Genomic DNA, 17,919 nt, shown 5'->3' with positions numbered 1-17,919 from the left:
CAGGTATATAAATTGCTAAAGCTGGGATTCCTGATTGCATGACCTGGTGCAGGAAGCCCTGTTCTCTATGGTGGGGACATGTGCATCTACTCAGAATCCCTCAAATCACACCACTTTGGCAGTCCACATTATGACTGGAAGTGGTCACTAAGCCACACTGCCTTCCCTCTGGTCAGCATTACTCCATGGAGAAGAGAAGAGGGTCCAACAGGGAGGTGAGGAGCCCTCCAGCTCACAGACAGGGTTGGAGCACATGATCACCAGGGCCCTCTGCCCCCAGCAGAGAGGGGTCAAATCAGGGAAGGAAGAAATGTGCCTCCCATCCCTGCACAGCCCTCCACTAGGCCCCTGGCCTCCTCAGTCCTGTGTCCAGGTGCCTCAGCTGCCTCACTCCTGCCAAGCCTTCCTACCAGTCCTCCCACCTGGACCACCCTTGCTCCATCCAGACCCTGGACTCTGATCCTGCTCCAGGCCTCTCTGGCCTCCAAACAGGATGACTGCACTTGCTTCCTCAGCCTTGAACCTGTAGTTCATCACCCTGGTCCTATCAGACGGACTTGCTATTCCATTGATGAGGGAGATGACATAAGCCCAGAGCTTCAGAGCCGGGCAGTGATACAGACAAGATTCAACCAAAATGGTGCAACCTCCTGCAGCTCTCCCCCTTCCAGGCCAACAGGACCCTACAGAGCTTGTGGAATCCCTTTCTTAGGGAGAGCAGGCTCTCTAGCCACAATTCCCAGGGACACAAACTGTGCCAACATTTTCTGGCTTGTCCCACAAGACGTCCTGAGAGGCCCTTATGTCCAACGGGAAGACGTGTGTGCGCTGTCTATTCCCAGAATCTTTTCTAATGTTCATGAGAACTGCCCACCTACCATGCGTCAGTCATTAGACTAAACAGTTTACCCACATGATCTCATTCTCCTCACAATGGAATAGAACAGATGAATGACAGGGAGTGGTTCAGTAACATGGCCAAGGCCTCATAACCTTCCCTCTGCAGGCCTCATCCCTTCTCAGCCTGAGCCCTTCTCTGCCAATGAATGATAGGAAGGAAATGTTGCTCTTGGTCTGTTGAGAAGGAACTTGTTTAATCCCAAGCACAGGATCCTGCCTGGAGGAGAGTGCCTGCCAGAGGAATCTGTATGCAGGGGAGTTGGGGGTGACGATACAGGCATCCCCTGGAGGTTACCTGGACAAATTGGCTGCAGCCACAAATCTCGCCCAGGATTCATCACTCAGCAGGCGTTGCAGTTTCTCTTTGTTCCATGGGTCCTTTAAAAACTCAATGGCATCAATAAAGTCTTTGTGCTCTAGATGGAAAGTGAAAAACAATGAGGTTAGAAGGTAATGGGTAGAATAGAAATGGAATTGAGTATCTAATCTAATAAAATGGAAATATGCAAATTGACCATCACTCCATCACAAATATTGCAGCACCCATAGCATCCCAGGCACATGCCACAGAGGGAGGGAGGGGGTCTGGGCAGGCAGCACTCCTCCACCCCAATGCAGGGTTAGGGCATGTTCCTGGCAGCTGCCTCTGGGCTCAGTGCACACCTCCACCCCAGCAGACACAACCCAGTGGCTCTCTGCATGTGAGCTGCAGAGGAAACTCCTTTCTGACAGCTCATTACCTAAGCTCTCTGTATGCTGCCACTTGCACTATTCTTGGTAAATTGAACAATAAGAATCCAAACAAGTGATCTAGGTTTTTCCCCACACTCCAAGAAGACAAAAACTAAGGTCCTCTGCTGGTGGGGCTAAAAAATGTCATATTCTACCCTAGCCTGTTTGGCTCACTGGATAGGGCTTTGGCCTGCTGACCACAGGATCTGGGTTTGATTCTGATCAAGGGCATGTACCTAGTTTGTGGGCTCCTCCCTGGCCAGGGCCCAGGTCAGGGCTCATGCAAGAGGCAAAGAATTGAAGTGTCCCTCTCACATTGATGTTTTTCTCTCTGTCTTTCCCTCTCTTTTCCAAGCTCTCTAAAAATTAATGGAAACATATCCTCAGGTAGGAGAAGGAAGGAAGGAAGGAAGGAAGGAAGGAAGGAAGGAAGGAAGGAAGAAAGAAAGAAAGAAAGAAAGAAAGAAAGAAAGAAAGAAAGAAAGAAAGGAAGGAAGAAAGAAAAAATGGCCGAAACCGGTTTTGCTCAGTGGATAGAGTGTCTGCCTGTGGACTGAAAGGTCCCAGGTTTGAATCCAGTCAAGGGCATGTACCTTGGTTGTGGGCACATCACCAATGGAGGCTGTGCAAAAAAAATCAATAAAAAAAAAAAAAAAGGGCATGTACCTTGGTTGTGGTCATATCCCCAGTGGGGGATGTGCAAGAGGCAGGTGATGGATGATTCTCTCTCATCGATGTTCCTAACTCTCTATTCCTCTCTCTTCCTCTCTGTAAAAAAAGTCAATAAAATACATTAAAAAGAAAGAAAGAAAGGAAGAAAGAAAGAAAGAAAGAAAGAAAGAAAGAAAGAAAGAAAGAAAGAAAAAATGTCAGATCCTATGAAAGAGACATCTGGAAAATGCCTAAAGAAAGTTGTTGTTTTTTTGTGGTGAAGGAACTGGAGTCCACATTGAAGAAAACACCATGGCAGATGTGGTGGCTGACAATGGCTGCAGCAGTGGGGTGATGGTGCTGGTGCCTTCTCCTGATCAGCCTGGTTGCCTCCTGCAGAGTGAGGCCAGACTGTGGCTTAGGCCCTCTCCTCATAGGAAGTGGGCCTAAGCTGTCAGTAGGACTTCCCCCAAGGGCTCCCAGTCTGTGAGAGGATGCAGGCTGGGGTGAGCGACCCACCCCTCAAGAGCACAAATTTTGTGCACTGAGCCTCTAGTAAACAAGGTGGTTAAGTGTTCATCTACCTGAGCAGCTGTCACCTGAGGAATTTTTTTTTTTTTTTTAATCTGGGGAATGTTTGTTGAGTTACCTGGTATTATGGAATGAACTGTCCACCCCCCAATTTATATATTGCTGGCCTGACACCCCATGTGACTGTACGCACTCATTTATTTTTTAAATATATTTTTATTGGTTTTTAGAGAGAGAAGAAGGGAGAAATAGAGAGATAGAAACATTGAAAAAAAAAAGAAACATCAATCAGTTGCTACTGCCTGCGTACTCCTGGAGGTTGGGCTCCAATCCAGGCATGTGCACCAACTGGGAATCCAACCAGTGATCTCTTGGTTCATGAGTCAACACTCAACCACTGAGTCACAATGGCCAGGCCCCATGTAACTGTATATTATAATTAATGTTAAATGAGGCCATAAGTGTGATACCTAATGCAATATGAATGGTATCCTTATGTGAAGAGGGTGAGACACCAATTCTCTCTATCCCCCACTTATATTTCTCTCTCTCTATCTCTCTCTCTGTGTGTGTCTCTCTAAATCAATAACTTTTATAAATCTTTTAAAAAATGTGTAACTCTCAGGGATTTGGAGACTCTGGAAATGCAGATAAGAAACTGGGGACTGGTGTATGTTTTGTGTGTGCAGAGACAGGATGTAAATGTGTTTGCTGCCATATACACACAAGACATATTATTCTTATTTCACACACAAAGAAAGTGAAACTCAGACAGCAAAAGAAGGCCCAAGCCAAGAAGCAGATACCTCAAAGGTGGAATCCAAGATCACCCATCAGACATTTCCTGACATTTGGTTGAAGCCTCCTTAGGTTTCAAAAATTCATATGATTCGTGCATTCTACCCTACAGTGCCCCTTTGGGATTTTTTCAAAATTCGAAAATAGTATTTCAGATCACACGCCATTGATGGAGTAAACCTACCAGGCAAAAAGGATGCTTCCTGCTACTCACAGATGATCCAGGGTGGGGAGTAGAGGAGGTGTCTTCAGGTAGGTGGGGCTTGGGCCCTCAGCTCTAATGCTCTGATCAATTAGTACCACCTCTCCCCCTCCAGGCTGGGCTCAGGGGCCACAGCTCCCTGGGCAACTCTGACTCCACCCTCACCCACTTCTTAAACAGGAGCTCATCTTGTTTATCCTCAGGAAACCACCAGCTCCAGTCCTCCCTTGGGACCCCGGAGCCTGCTCAGGATGTGCAGGCTTCTGAACTGTCCACTTCCCCCTTATGCTGCAACAGGAACAAGTTTTATCCCCTCCTAGGGGGTGATGTGGTTGCCTAGAAAATGCAGTGTTGATTTGGGTGGTGGAGGGATGTTTTTTCCTTTTCTTGCTTCACCCACTGAGGGAGAAAGGAAACCTGGGCTTAGATGGAGGGAACCCAGAGCACTACATCTGTGTATCTGTTGGCAAGCATGTGGGTGGGTGTGGGAAATAACAAAGCGGGCCTCTGCAGGGGTATCTGAGATCATCAGAAGTTCCTGCCTGACAGTCACACCTAGCACACAGGTGTTTATAATTGGGAGCACAGGTCAGGGACCCAGCACAGCTGTGGAGGTTGCAGTGCTTTGGAAGAGAAAGTTTCCACCAGGAACTAGCAGGTTCCAGGTACAGGGGACAAGAGATTCCCACCTCCCATGGGCTGTCCTGGCCTCGTTGGAGTCATTGCATGAGTTGCAGAAGATTGGAGGCAGTGAGCAGCGTGAGGAGAGAGCTAGAAGGAGATCCTCACGTACACTTCCGGTTGAGGGGACCCTCTTTGACCCTCTTGGGGATTTGAGGACACTCATCAATCCCCTTTGAGTTTCTTGATTCCTGTGTAGCTTAACCCAGTTTGGAGATGTCTCCCTCAATTCTAGATCATGAGCAGGAACCAGCTAGAGAGGAGGAAGCTGGCTACCTGGGCAGTTCCGGTCAGCTTCTGAGGCCATGGTGTCAGCAGTGGGATCTCAGAGTTTCCCCTTCGGCTCACCGGTCTGTGTTCAGCTGGAAGGAGGTGTTGCTTCACCCTTGGGGAAGAGAAAACAAATTGTGGGGTGCAAGGCGAGCCAGCTGTGCACCAGGGAGCAGTGAGGGGCTCCGTTTCTGGTGTTTCTTTCAGGGAGGGCCTCAGATGCCAAGATGGACTCAATCCCCTGTGTTTCCCTGTCTGCCTGGCTCTGCCAGCTGCTAGTTAGGAGCAGGTACTCACTTCACTCTAGCCTACTGCAAGTCAAGTGACAGTCTCTTTGTCCTGTGGGGGCACAAGGAGAAGAGCATCAGACAAGGAAACAGACAGGTGAGGAGAACAAAACCAGACACGAAAGATAGCAAGGAGAGTTGGGGAGGAATGCTTTGGAAATGACTTGAGGTTGGGGACATCTGGTTTCCTAATCAGTACAGCTGATATTGACGGTGTGCCTGCCACAGGCTCCTTACCTGTTCCCTCAGCAAGTACTCTCACACATTCCACGTGGTGGCCACCATTGTGGCTCCCATTGGAACGTGGAGGAAACCACCACAAAGTGTAGGTTTTCACCTAAACTCGGGTTAGCCCAAGTGCCACAGTAGTGCTAGAGCTAGGACTCCAACCCAAGTCTTCCTGATCCCAGTTTGTGAGATCTACTCCCTTTTACATACAAAAACGCTTATTGATGTGTCTGTGCTGATTGCAAATGACGCTTCTCATTGCCAAACGATGTCTTGCGCCCTGGCTCCAGTCTCTGCCTTGATAAATTCCTGAGGCTGTGGGCTCCCAAGCCTGCACTCTTTTTGCTTCTGCAAGACCCTCATGGCCTAAGGCCCTGGTGTCCTGCAGTCCCGGCCCCAGCCCTGCAGCCCTGCTGTGGGCTGCCTAGCCCTCCTGGCGCTGCTGGGTCCTCTCTGCTGCCCACGCCCACCGCTGGACCTTGGCTTGTTTCCAGTTCTTTATGAAAATAGTGCAGAGACAATCCTCGGGCATAGAAGCTCATCTGCATTTAAGATCATTTCCTTTAAGATTAATAAATAGAATGACTGGGACAGAGGGTTTCACCCTATAAAAATTCCTTTATGCCTAGAGCCACACTCAAATGCAAATAAATTGCAACAATTTACATTTATGCTCATAGGACATGAGGTGCCTATCTTTCCCATCTTCTAGTTCATTGTACTTTTAAAAAACCCACATACACATCATTGTTTTTAAAATTCCTTTATTAGGCTAAAAATAAACAACATATCATTTACCACCTTAACCATTTTTAAGGGTACAGTTCAATAGTGCTAAATTATATTTGTACTGGTATGTAACCAGTCCCCAGAACTCTCTTCATCTTATAAAACAGAACTCAGTATCCACTAAACAATAACTAGCCCCTAGAAACTGCCATTCTACTTCCCATTTCTATGGATTTGAGTGCTTCATATAAGTGGAATCACACAATGTTTCTCTTCCTGAGACTGCTTTACTTCACTTACCACAGTGTCCTCAAGGATCATGCATGTTGGAACATGGGCCAGAATGCCCTTCCTTTTTAAGGCTGTAATTTTTTAAAAAGGATTTTTTGGAAAACTTATTTGAGCCAAACTGCATTAAGATCTAAAATGCTCTGGAGAATAACAGTTTCTCAGCTTCTTCTATGCATTTGAAATGAAAGGGATGTAAGGAAGGTTACATGAAGGTGGGACAAAGCAGGTGGGGACTGGATTACAGGACAGTCAACAAGAGTGTGGTCTCTTCTTTTAAAAAATGTTTTCATTGACTTACAGAGAGGAAGGGAATGGAAGAGAGAGATAGAAATGTTGATGAGAGAGAAGCATCCAGTGGATGCCCCCTACATGCCCTCTGCTGGGTTTTGAGCCAACAATCCGAACATGTGCCCTGAATAGGAATCGAACTGTGACCTTTTCATTCATGGGCCAACATTCAATCATGGAGCCAACATTCAATCATGTAAAGCAAGATTATGCTGTCTGGAGAGTGGTTATTTCTCAGGTGTGTTCACCTAGATGCACAGATACAATGGACAGGGCTTGCCTAAGGAAAACAAACCTTTTGCTAAAGAGTATAAGCCTGGGATGTGACCATCCGCCATGACCTGCCCAGCTAGGATTTTAAGATTACATCACCCTGTGGGTTACTTGGCATAGAACCCATTTCTCATCCACGGTCCCCCTTTTGATCACAAGTCAGTTTGAAGGATGTGTGGATGACCAACCTTTTGTTGGAGAGCGTGGTCCCACAGCGCTAGGAGGGCTCCTTCCTGGGAAGTGTCAGTGCCCACCTTGTCTTGGTGACCATGGGGATGGGGCCACACTGTAATCAGGGGCTCTGTGTTGAGGCCACATTTTCCCAAAATGATACAGGCAGGGAAAGGAGAGGCAGACAGGTCTTATGGCCTTCACTGTGAAAACACACTCTGGCCCTGGCTGGAGCAATCGCTGTTTCTCTGTTTCTGTCTCTCGATCTCAAATCAATAATAATAGAAACACTCTGGGTCATTTCTGTTCTGTGAACTATCATGATGGGAACAGACCTCTCCATGAAGAGGATTCCCCAGTTCTGTATGGACTATCTTGCCCAGAAGCCCAGGGAAGAAAGGAAATGTTGATTGTCTGTAGCATTATTTTCAGAAGCATAACAGCATTTATCATCCACCCCTCCTGAGACCTGCCTGACACAGGGAGCCAAGGGACTTGATGGTATGTTAATCGCTGATACCAAGGTGGTTCACCTGCATGGTCTTTGCTCAGCCCCAGAATGCTCTAAGGCACATGTGTCAAACACAAGGCCCGCGGGCCAAATCCGTCCCGCCAGGCCTTGCAATGTGGCCCGCACCGCGCTGTCATCACTGCACTCCGCTGCGTTTCCATCACAATGACAGTTTATGACTGTTCAGTAAACCATTTGGCCTGCGATTTAGGCTGGATTTTAGATTTTGGCCCCTTCTCTGATTGAGTTAGACACCCCTACTCTAAGGTTTACAAATAATGACTCACATTCTTCCAATAACATTTGAACTGTTTACCATTTGTATGTGCAACACAGGGCCAGGTTTATTGTTTGCTGAACCTCCTGACCCTGGGCACGCCCTGGATTCCTGGCACTGACGGCTCAACCTGGGGTGTCCCTTGGGGGGGACAATGAACAGCCAGCCACTCAACAACACAGCAATCCCCACTTTCATTCTCAACTGAGTCACTCTATTTGGTTTTCTTGCCGATCTTGATGCAAAAACTGTGACTCGGATTTCACACAAATGTCCCCCACTGATTTCATGTACTTCTCACAGTTCTATCGGCTTTCTCAGAGTTCCATCTATCTCCTCCTGTCTCCTTTCTGCAGACATCACATTTTTATAAGAGGAGAAAGAGGAAGAGAGGAAGGTGAACAACGAATTCTGACACCTGACCCTAGCCCCTCCCACTCCTGCTCACTACCTGCTGCCAGGCACTTTGCTTCCTGTACCAGAGGCTCCTTGAAGGCTGTAGATACCCATTGAACATGCCCTGCGTTAGGAAGAAGACCCGGATGCAGAGGAAGTAGAGGAAGAAATAAAAAGCTTCCACAGCCCTGCGGGTAGGCTCAGAAGTGTGGCCTCAGCTTGTGTACTGAAGGGTGGAGAGTTTGATTCTTGGTCAATGGCATGGACCTGGGTTGCAGGGTACATCCCTGAACCAGGTTAGGGCACAGGGCATCTGTGGGAGGTAAAAAATTGATGCACCTCTCACACATCAATGTTTGTCTCACTTACCCTCTTCCTTCCTTCCTTCCTTTTTTCCTTCCTTCCTTCCTTCTTCCCTCCCTCCCTCCTTGCCTTCCTTCCACTCTCTGTAAAAATCAATGGAAAAAAATATCCTCAGTTGAGGATTAACAAAACAAAGAAACACAAAATCTTCTTCCAAATCAATCAATCCAAAAGGAATCTAAATGTAAAGCCAAAAGGAGAACTATAAACGTGGGGGGGGGGGGGGGATGTGAAAAGTCAGGTTGAGTTGCAGAAACATAGCTAATAAAGAGATAAATCCCAAAAGCCATAAAGCAATTGACTTCACTTCTTAACAATACAGACTGCAAAGCCAACGTTCAGCCAAGGCAGCCATGAGAGGCCAGGCCACTGTGTCCAGCAGGTACTCCAACCACAGGTGACTCGCTGTGCACAGTACACAGGAGGAGAGACTGAACCCAAATTCTTAAACATGGGAGACGCAGGAACAAATCCTTCTCAGGGAAGGGGCTTGCCCAGTGTCAGGCAGCTCCGGAGGGCAGAGGAGAGGCCCACACCTCCTGGTGCTGGTAGCTAAGCAGGGAAATGTGGTCCCAGTACCACAGCAGCTCCCAGGTGTGTCTCTGCTGTACAGACACAGGGAGCTGGGCTCAGACACACAGACCACCTCCTAAATCTCCCATCCCCCACCTTTATGAGCAAGGCCGTCCAAGAGAAGGGAGGCACAGCCTGCCCGCCCTCCTGCTCAGTGTCTCAACGTGCATCGGGGCAAGTCATTCCCCTCTCAGGGCCTCAGTTTCCCAGGAGGCCCGGCACTAAGCTGAAAGGGTGGGTGAAACAATGTCAAGATTTGAATTCTCAAAGGCAATCCTTTACCCCATCAGCCTCAGCAGCAGCCCCTGAAGTCAGCCTCAGGGCACCCAGGCCACAAGGAACTGAGGCTCTTACTCACCTACCGTTCCGCAACTTTTCTGCTTCCCCCAAACCCCCATTTCCACCTCTTCTACTTCCTCCAGATCCCTCCACACCCCGCTTGCTGTGTGGTCACTGGCTCTTGTCTCAGGGAGTCCAGGTCAGAGCTGAGTTGGAGGGAGGAGGTGAACCCACCTGAGCAGTGACCCCCTTCCTCTCCAAGGTTAGGGAGGAACCTCAGACAAAACTGGGTTCCAATCCGGGCTCTGTCACTGCTTACATGTGCCTTTGGGCCCATTACCACCACCTCCCAGCCATGTACCACGCATTAATTCCCTCACCTACACAATAGTGACAATATCCTTGTCTTAGAAAGTGTGAGGATGAGAAGGGGGGGAGGCGCTCCTACCCTCCCAACTTACCGAGCTTCTTCCTCTGCAAGATTAAAAACAAGACCCACTTGTTCTTAGCTGTGCACATCCACTCGGCAGCTCGTCTGCACAAACATCTTCGGGGTCTAATATACTTGGAAAGAAAAACTGAAAGTAAATATTCAGATTCTGAAAAGGTCAGGGTCAAGCACATTACCCAACCTGCGTTGCAACAGGATAGCCCCTCCCTGCCTGCTCACGCCCAGAGCAAGTCCCTGTCTGACCTCCCAGGTCCTTCACTGCTCAGCCCATCCTGCCTCCCTCAGGTTTCCAGAAGGAAGACCTGCCACAGACACACAGAGGGATCCTGGGCAAATTTCTCCATCCAACCCATGGGACTGTCCCCAGAACCCTCCTTTCTCATCCTCTCCACTCACCCCCAAAGCCCCCCTTTGTCACCCTCTGTCCGAGATGGGCACTGCCCTGAGCACAGCAGAGGCTCACTGCCTCCTTGCATTGCCTTGGTCCCTGCTCCCATTGCAGGCACCGCCCAGGCAGTTTCCAGACATTTGCTTTTGTAGGTCCTTCTGCCAGGAGCACCTGCTTCTCCCACCTGGAACAGCATGCTCCTCCTTCAAAGACCAACTCTGGATTACCTCCTCTGAGAAGCCCTCCACATTTCTCCTTCCCAGAGTCCACTGTTCTCTGCAGGATCTGCTCCCCTGACATCTGGGGGAGGCCCAGGGCCACTGAGTCCATGTCTCCCCTGACCCTTTAGAGCAGTCCTCTCGGAACCTGTCCCTGGTGCCGAGGTCAGGGACCTGAGACCTGTCTGAGGAGACGAAACAGGTTGTCATGGCCATCTGTGGGAGCACCAGTTTGTGGGCATTGGCAGAGAGAAGCCTCCTGTTACCTCTCCTGCCCTTTCTTCTTGACAGCAGACCTCTCTATAGGAAGCCCAGTGGACACCACGGCCACCTCTCCCACTTCTTGGGGGGCGGTGGGGTAGAGTGATGACGGTATTGCTGAAGCATCCATCTTGTATGAATACTGTTGTTTGAAATTTTAACCCTGCTATTTGGCTTCTGGGGACTTAAGCTTTCCCAGACAAGGTCATCAGTGCTGGCGCCAGGCCAGGCCTCAGGTTGAGGTCTCAAGGCCCCAGTACACACTGGCTCTTTAAGAACTTGCAAAAGGGGGTTGGAAACACCCCATATTTGGGAGACAAAGAAGGTAAAATCATATAAATAGGGAGAATTCCTGCACGTTGGGGCCCAGAATTTGAGATACAGTTTCCTCTGGACCCTCGCGTTATAAATATAACTCCATATCTCTAAGTATTGCTTTGTTCTTCTTCAGTTTTCTCTAACATTGAATGAGGACCACACACCGGGCCTTCACATACTCCCCCAGCAAAGGCCTGGCTTCAGAGAAGAGGAAGCCAAGGTGAGGGGAGAGGTGGGCCTTGCCCCAGGCAGCTCAGGGAAGGGGCCAAGACTCAGAGCCAGTGTCACAGTTGGCCTCTGGCTCTGTTCACAGTTATTTTTGTCTTGTTTTTCCTGGAACCTGCCTTCCTCCTGGTTCCTCTCCCTTTCACTAGCCTGGCTGCTTCTGGCCACCCCCAGACCCCCTTTGAATCAAGCATTGCTAATCAAGACACAAATTCCAGAAGCATACAGGGAAACTTTGATTGATTTGTCATTTTAAAAGTTAGACACTGGGCCGAAACTGGTTTGGCTCAGTGGATAGAGCATCGGCCTGTGGACTGAAAGGTCCCAGGTTCGATTCCAGTCAAGGGCATGTACCTTGGCTGTGGGTACATCCTCAGTAGGGGGTTTGCAAGAGGCAGCTGATTTATGATTCTCTCTCCTCGATGTTTCTAACTCTCTATTCCTTTCTCTTTCTCTCTGTAAAAAAACAAAACAAAAATCAATAAAATATATTTTTAAAAAATAAATAAATAATAAATAAAATAAAAGTTAGAAACTGCAAAGGATACCATCAGCCAAGTCAGACTATGAGAAGCCAAGCCACTGTGAGCAGAAGGTACGTGGACCACAAGTGACTCACTGTGCACAGTACACAGGAGGAGAGACTGAACCCAAATTCTTAAACATGGGAGACGCAGGAACAAATCCTTCTCAGGGAAGGGGCTTGCTCCTGAGGGCAGAGGAGAGGCCCACACCTCCTGGTGCTGGTAGCTAAGCAGGGAGATGTGGTTTCAGTACCACAGCAGTTCCCAGGTGTGTCTATGCTGTACAGACATAGGGAGCTGGGCTCAGACTCGTCCAGCTCAGACACACACACCACCTCCTGTGTCTCCCATCCTCCACCGTTATGAGCGAGGCCGGCCAAGAGCAGGGAGGCACAGCCTGCCCACCCTCCTGCTCAGTGTCTCAACATGGCACCCGGGGCAAGTCATTCCCCTCTCAGGGCCTCAGTTTCCCAGGAGGCCCGGCACTAAGCTGAAAGGGTGGGTGAAACAATGTCAGGATTTGAACTTTCAAAGGCAATCCTTTACCCCATCAGCCTCAGCAGCAGCCCCTGAAGGCAGCCTCAGGGCACCCAGGCCACAAGGAACTGAGGCTCTTACTTACTTACCATCCCTCAACTTTTCTGCTTCTCCCCAAACCCCCATTTCTACCTCTTCTACTTCCTGCAGATCCTCCACACCCCCCCCTTGCTGTGTGGTCACTGGCTCCTGTCTCAGGGAATCCAGGTCTGAGCCAAGGCCTGGTTTCAGAGAAGTGGAACCCACCTGAGCAGTGCCCCCCTTCTTCTCCACGGTTTCGGGGTACTGGGGTAGGGTGGAACTTTAGACAAAACTGGGTTCCAATCCGGGCTCAGCACCCCCTCCCTGCGTCGGTTCCCACTCCCACCCCTCCCGCTTTCATTTCCCTCACCTACACAATAGTGGCAATATCCTTGTCTTAGAAAGTGTGAGGATGAGAAGGTGGGGGAGGCGCTCCTACCCTCCCAACTTACCGGGCTTCTCCCTCTGCAAGATTAAAATCAAAACCCACTTGTTCTTAGCTGTGCATATCCACTCGGCAGCTCATCTGCACAAACATCTTCGGGGTCTAATATACTTGGAAAGGAAAACTGAAAGTAAATATTCAGGTTCTGAGAAGGTCAGGATCAAGCGCATTACCAACCTGCATTGCAACAGGATAGCCCCTCCCTGCCTGCTCACGCCCAGAGCAAGTCCCTGTCTGACCTCCCAGGTCCTTCACTGCTCAGCCCATCCTGCCTCCCTCAGGTTTCCAGAAAGAAGACCTGCCACAGACACACAGAGGGATCCTGGGGAAATTTCTCCCTCCACCCATGGGACTGTCCCCAGACCCCTCCTTTCTCATCCTCTCCACTCACCCCCAAAGCTCCCCCTTAGTCACCCTCTGTTCGAGATGGGCACCGCCCTGAGCACAGCAGAGGCTCACTGCCTCTTGCATTGCCTTGGTCCCTGCTCCTATTGCAGGCGCTGCCCAGGCAGTTTCCAGACATTTGCTTTTGTAGGTCCTTCTGCCAGGAGCACCTGCTTCTCCCACCTGGAACAACATGCTCATCCCTCTAAGCCCAACTCTGTGATCACCTCCTCTGAGAAGCCCTCCACATTTCCCCCTCCCAGAGTCCACTCTCTCCTGCAGGCTCTGCTCCCCTGGCACCTGGGGGAGGCCCAGGGCCACTGAGTCCGTGTCTCCCCTGAACTTTAGAGCAGGCCTCTCCGAACCTGTCCCTGGTTGGGGGGTCAGTGCCTGGGAATCACGGCGACCTGTCTGAGGAGGCCATCCCAGGTGGTCATGGCCATCTGTGGGAGCACAAGTTTGTGGGCGTTGGCAGAGAGAAGCCGCTGTTCCCTCTCCAGCCCCTTTCCTCTTGACAGCACCTCTCTCTCTAGGAAGCCCAGAGGGCACCACGGCCACCTCCCCCACTTTTCAGGGGGCAGCAGAGTGATGATGGTATTGCTGAATCATCCATCTCGTATGAAAACTGCTGTTTGAAATTTTAACCCTGCTATTTGGCTTCTGGGGACTTAAGCTTTCCCAGACAAGGTCATCAGTGCTGGCGCCAGGCCAGGCCTCTGGTTGAGGTCTCAAGGCCCCAGTACACACTGGCTCTTTAAGAACTTGCAAAAGGGGGCTGGAAACACCCCATATTTGGGAGACAAAGAAGGTAAAATCATATAAATAGGGAGAATTCCTGCATGTTGGGGCCAAGAATTTGAGATACAGTTTCCTCTGCACCGCACGTTATAAATATAACTCCATATCTCTAAGTATTGCTTTGTTCTTCTTCAGTTTTCTCTAACATTGAATGAGGACCACACACCAGGGCTTCGCATACTCCACCAGCAAAGGCCTGGCTTCAGAGAAGAGGAAGCCAAGGTGAGGGGAGAGGCAGGCCATGCCCCAGGCAACTGAGGGGAGAGGCCAAGACTCAGAGCCAGTGTCACAGTAGTCCTCTGGTGCTGGTTACAATTATTTTTGTCTTATTTTTCTGGAAACCTGCCTTCTTCCTGGTTCCTCTCCCTTTCACTAGCCTGGCTGCTTCTGGCCACCCCCACACCCCCTTCGAATCAAGCATTGCTAATCAAGACACAAATTCCAGAAGCATACAGGGAAACTTTGATTGATTTGTCCTCTTAAAAGTTAGACACTGGGCCAAAACTGGTTTGGCTCAGTGGATAGAGCGTCAGTCTGCGCACAGAAAGGTCCAAGGTTCGATTCTGGTCAAGGGCATGTACCTTGGCTGCCAGCACATCCCCAATAGGGGGTGTGCAAGAGGCAGCTGATCGATGATTCTCTCATCGATGTTTCTAACTCTCTATTCCTTTCTCTTCCTCTATGTAAAAAAAATCAATAAAATATATTTAAAAAATAAAAATAAATAAAATAAAAGTTAGAAACTGCAAAGACTACCGTCAGCCATGTCAGACCACGAGAAGCCGAGCCACTGTGTCCAGCAGGTATGTGGACCAGGGTGACTCGCTGTGCACAGTACACAGGAGGAGAGACTGAACCCAAATTCGTAAACATGGGGAGACACAGGAACAAACCCTTCTCAGGGAAGGGGCTTGCCCAGCATCAGGCAGCTCTGGAGGGCAGAGGAGAGGCCCACACCTCCTGGTGCTGGTGGCTAAGCAGGGAGATGTGGTTTCAGTACCACAGCAGCTCCCAGGTGTGTCTCTGCTGTACAGACACAGGGAGCTGGGCTCAGACTCGTCCAGCTCAGACACACACACCACCTCCTACGTCTCCCATCCCCCACTGTTATGAGCGAGGCCGGCCAAGAGCAGGGAGGCACAGCCTGCCCACCCTCCTGCTCAGTGTCTCAACATGGCACCCGGGGCAAGTCATTCCCCTCTCAGGGCCTCAGTTTCCCACGAGGCCCGGCACTAAGCTGAAAGGGTGGGTGAAACAATGTTGGGATTTGAACTCTCAAAAGCAATCCTTTACCCCATCAGCCTCAGCAGCAGCCCCTGAAGGCAGCCTCAGGGCACCCAGGCCACAAGGAACTGAGGCTCCTACTCACCTACCATCCCCCAACTTTTCTGCCTCCCCCAAACCCCATTTCCACCTCTTCTTCCTCCAGATCTCTCCACACACCCCTTGCTGTGTGGTCACTGGCTCCTGTCTCAGGGAGTCCAGGTCGGAGCTGAGCTGCAGGGAGGATGTGAACCCACCTGAGCAGTGACCCCCCCCTTCCTCTCCACAGTTTAGGGGTACTGGGTAGGGAGGAACCTCAGACAAAACTGGGTTCCAATCCGGGCTCTGTCACTGCTTACATGTGCCTTTGGGCCCATTACCACCCCCTTCCATGCCCCCACCCCACACATTAATTCCCTCACCTACACAATAGTGACAATATCCTTGTCTTAGAAAGTGTGAGGAAGAGAAGGTGGGGGAGGCCCTCCTACCCTCCCAATTTACAGAGCATCTCCCTCTGGAAGATTAAAAACAAGACCCACGTGTTCTTAGCTGTGCACATCCACTAGGCAGCTGTGTCTACACAAACACCTTGGGGGTCTAATATACTTGGAAAGGAAAACTGAAAGTAAATACCAAAGTTCTGAGCTCAGGCTCAAGCACATTACCCAATCCACATTGCAACAGGCGAGCCCCACCCTGCCTGGTCATGGCCAGAGCAAGTCCCTGTCTGACCTCCCAGGTCCTTCACTACTCAGCCCATCCTGCCTCCCTCAGGTTTCCAGAAGGTAGACCTGCCACAGACACACAGAGGGATCCTGGGAAAATTTCTACCTAGCCCCCATGGGCTTGTCCCCGAACCGTCCTCTCTCATCCTCCCCATACTCCCCCTAAGTCCCCTTCGTCACCCTCTGTCCCAGCGATGAGCAGCGCCCTGAGCACAGCAGAGGCTCACTGCCTCCTTGCATTACCTTGGTCCCTGCTCCTATTGCAGGTGCTGCCCAGGCAGTTTCCAGACATTTGCTTTTGTAGGTCCTTCTGCCAGGAGCACCCCAAAAAGGCCATTCTGACAGGCTACCACGGGGAGGCACCTGAGGACCATGTGCTTCCAGTAATAAGCCATCACAAAGGACAAGTGCCCTTTGACTCCACCCATGAGGTACAGGGCTAGGCAAGTTCACAGACAGGAAGCTGTCAGGGGCAGGGAGGGCAGGGGCAGGGAGTGACTGTTTAATGGGGATAGGTTTCCAGTTTTCCAAAACAGAACAGTTCTGTGGGTGGATGGTGGTGACGGTGGCACACAATGTGAACAGACACAATGCCACCAAACTGTACCCTTAAAGGGGCTTCGGAGGGGACATTTTGGTGTGCATGCTATCACCATTTCTCAACATGGAATCCATCCAGTGACAGGCTGGGCGCTTAAGGTGTGAGGAAGCCCCACCCTCATGGGTAAGAAGTGGCAGCGTTGAGCCCTTTGCACTCTGGGAAGCCTTGTCACCCACACGATCCTAACCATGGCACGGCCTGCGAGGAAAACATTCCTCACACCTTCCCAAACACAAGACCGAGGCTCCCACGGGGTGCCAGGCTGGCCTCATGGGGGAGGAAGCTGGCTGGTCTGGTTCCTGTTTTGTTCTGGTTTTGGGACCACATGCCATTTCCCTGCAGCAACGGAAGTCCTTCAAACTCTCAAGGATTCTCAAAGTGTCCTTTTCTGCCCTAAATGCTCCCTGAGCTCCAGGTTTGTCCTTTTCTGCCCTAAATGCTCCCTGAGCTCCAGGTTTGAACGTCCACACCTCAGCCCTGGCCGGGCAGCTGTTGGTTAGTGTCGTCCTGACATGCCAAGGTTGGGGTTTGATCCCTGGTCAGGGCACATACAAGTCAGCCATTGAATGCATAAATATGTGGAACACATCTATATTCCTCTGTCACTCTCCGATCCTGCCTCTGTCTCTAAAATCAAACAATAAATTAAAATTTAAAAAAACCAACTTCCACATCCATTGGTCAAGGTTGCAATGAGGAGGTGAACCGGACACCAATCCAGGAATGTCCGATGTGAAAACCAATGTGAACAAATCAGGCAGCCTGGAAATCAAGTTACTGAAAAGGACAGCCCCCCAATCCTATGGGGCCTGGCCCCACCTCCCTCCCATGGCACCTCCTGCTGCTTCCTCTCCAGGGAGGAAGTGCGTCTGCTCAGAGGCTGGACTGGTCATAAGATTCTGTCCAGGCCGGCCAGCTTGGCTCAGTGGTTGAACATCGAACTATGAACCAGGAGGTCAAGGTTCAAATCCCTGTCAGGGCACAAGCCCCTTTGAGGGGCATGCAGGAGGCAGCCAATTGATGATGCTCTCTCATCACTGGTGTTTGTATCTCTCTACCTCTCCCTTCCTCTCATGTGTATGTATGTATACACTGAGTGGCCAGATTATGATGATCTCTGAATGAATGCATAATAATCTGGCCACTCAGTGTATATCTTATATAATAAAAGGCTAATATGCAAATTGCCACCTTGACCAGGAATTCAACCAGCAGGCAGGCCGACCAACTGCCCATATCCCTCCCCCTGGCCAGGCTGGCTGGACCACACCCATGCACCAGGCCACACACACACACACACACACACACACACACAGTGGCCAGATT

At 50.2% G+C, this 17,919-nt stretch overlaps 1 protein-coding gene across 7 annotated transcripts in view; it reads right to left on the bottom strand.

Moving 5' to 3' along the window:
* The window catches only part of LOC118730697 (apolipoprotein L3), a 224,631-nt gene extending 208,763 nt beyond the window's left edge, over positions 1-15,868 (bottom strand). Inside the window, exons 1-4 of one of the 7 annotated variants that reach the window (XM_045587531.1) lie at positions 8,272-8,359; positions 5,290-5,296; positions 4,772-4,847; positions 1,196-1,316 (exon numbers count right to left, since the gene is read on the bottom strand). In XM_045587531.1, coding sequence (XP_045443487.1) covers positions 1,196-1,316; positions 4,772-4,802 — 152 coding nt within the window. In that variant the 5' untranslated portion in view covers positions 4,803-4,847; positions 5,290-5,296; positions 8,272-8,359. Of the gene's footprint in view, positions 1-1,195; positions 1,317-4,771; positions 4,883-5,062; positions 5,184-5,289; positions 5,297-8,271; positions 8,360-9,892; positions 10,229-15,770 lie in introns of those variants that run through there. The other 6 variants (XM_045587527.1, XM_036458847.2, XM_045587530.1 and 3 more) reach the window with 6 other exon arrangements.
* Positions 15,869-17,919: the final 2,051 nt, after the last annotated feature.

This window comes from Pipistrellus kuhlii, unplaced genomic scaffold (genome assembly GCF_014108245.1).
Source record: "Pipistrellus kuhlii isolate mPipKuh1 unplaced genomic scaffold, mPipKuh1.p scaffold_m20_p_3, whole genome shotgun sequence".
Taxonomy (NCBI): Eukaryota; Metazoa; Chordata; class Mammalia; order Chiroptera; family Vespertilionidae; genus Pipistrellus; species Pipistrellus kuhlii.
The sequence above is the reverse complement of the archived record's forward strand: the minus strand, read 5'-3'. Positions and strand labels throughout refer to the sequence as shown.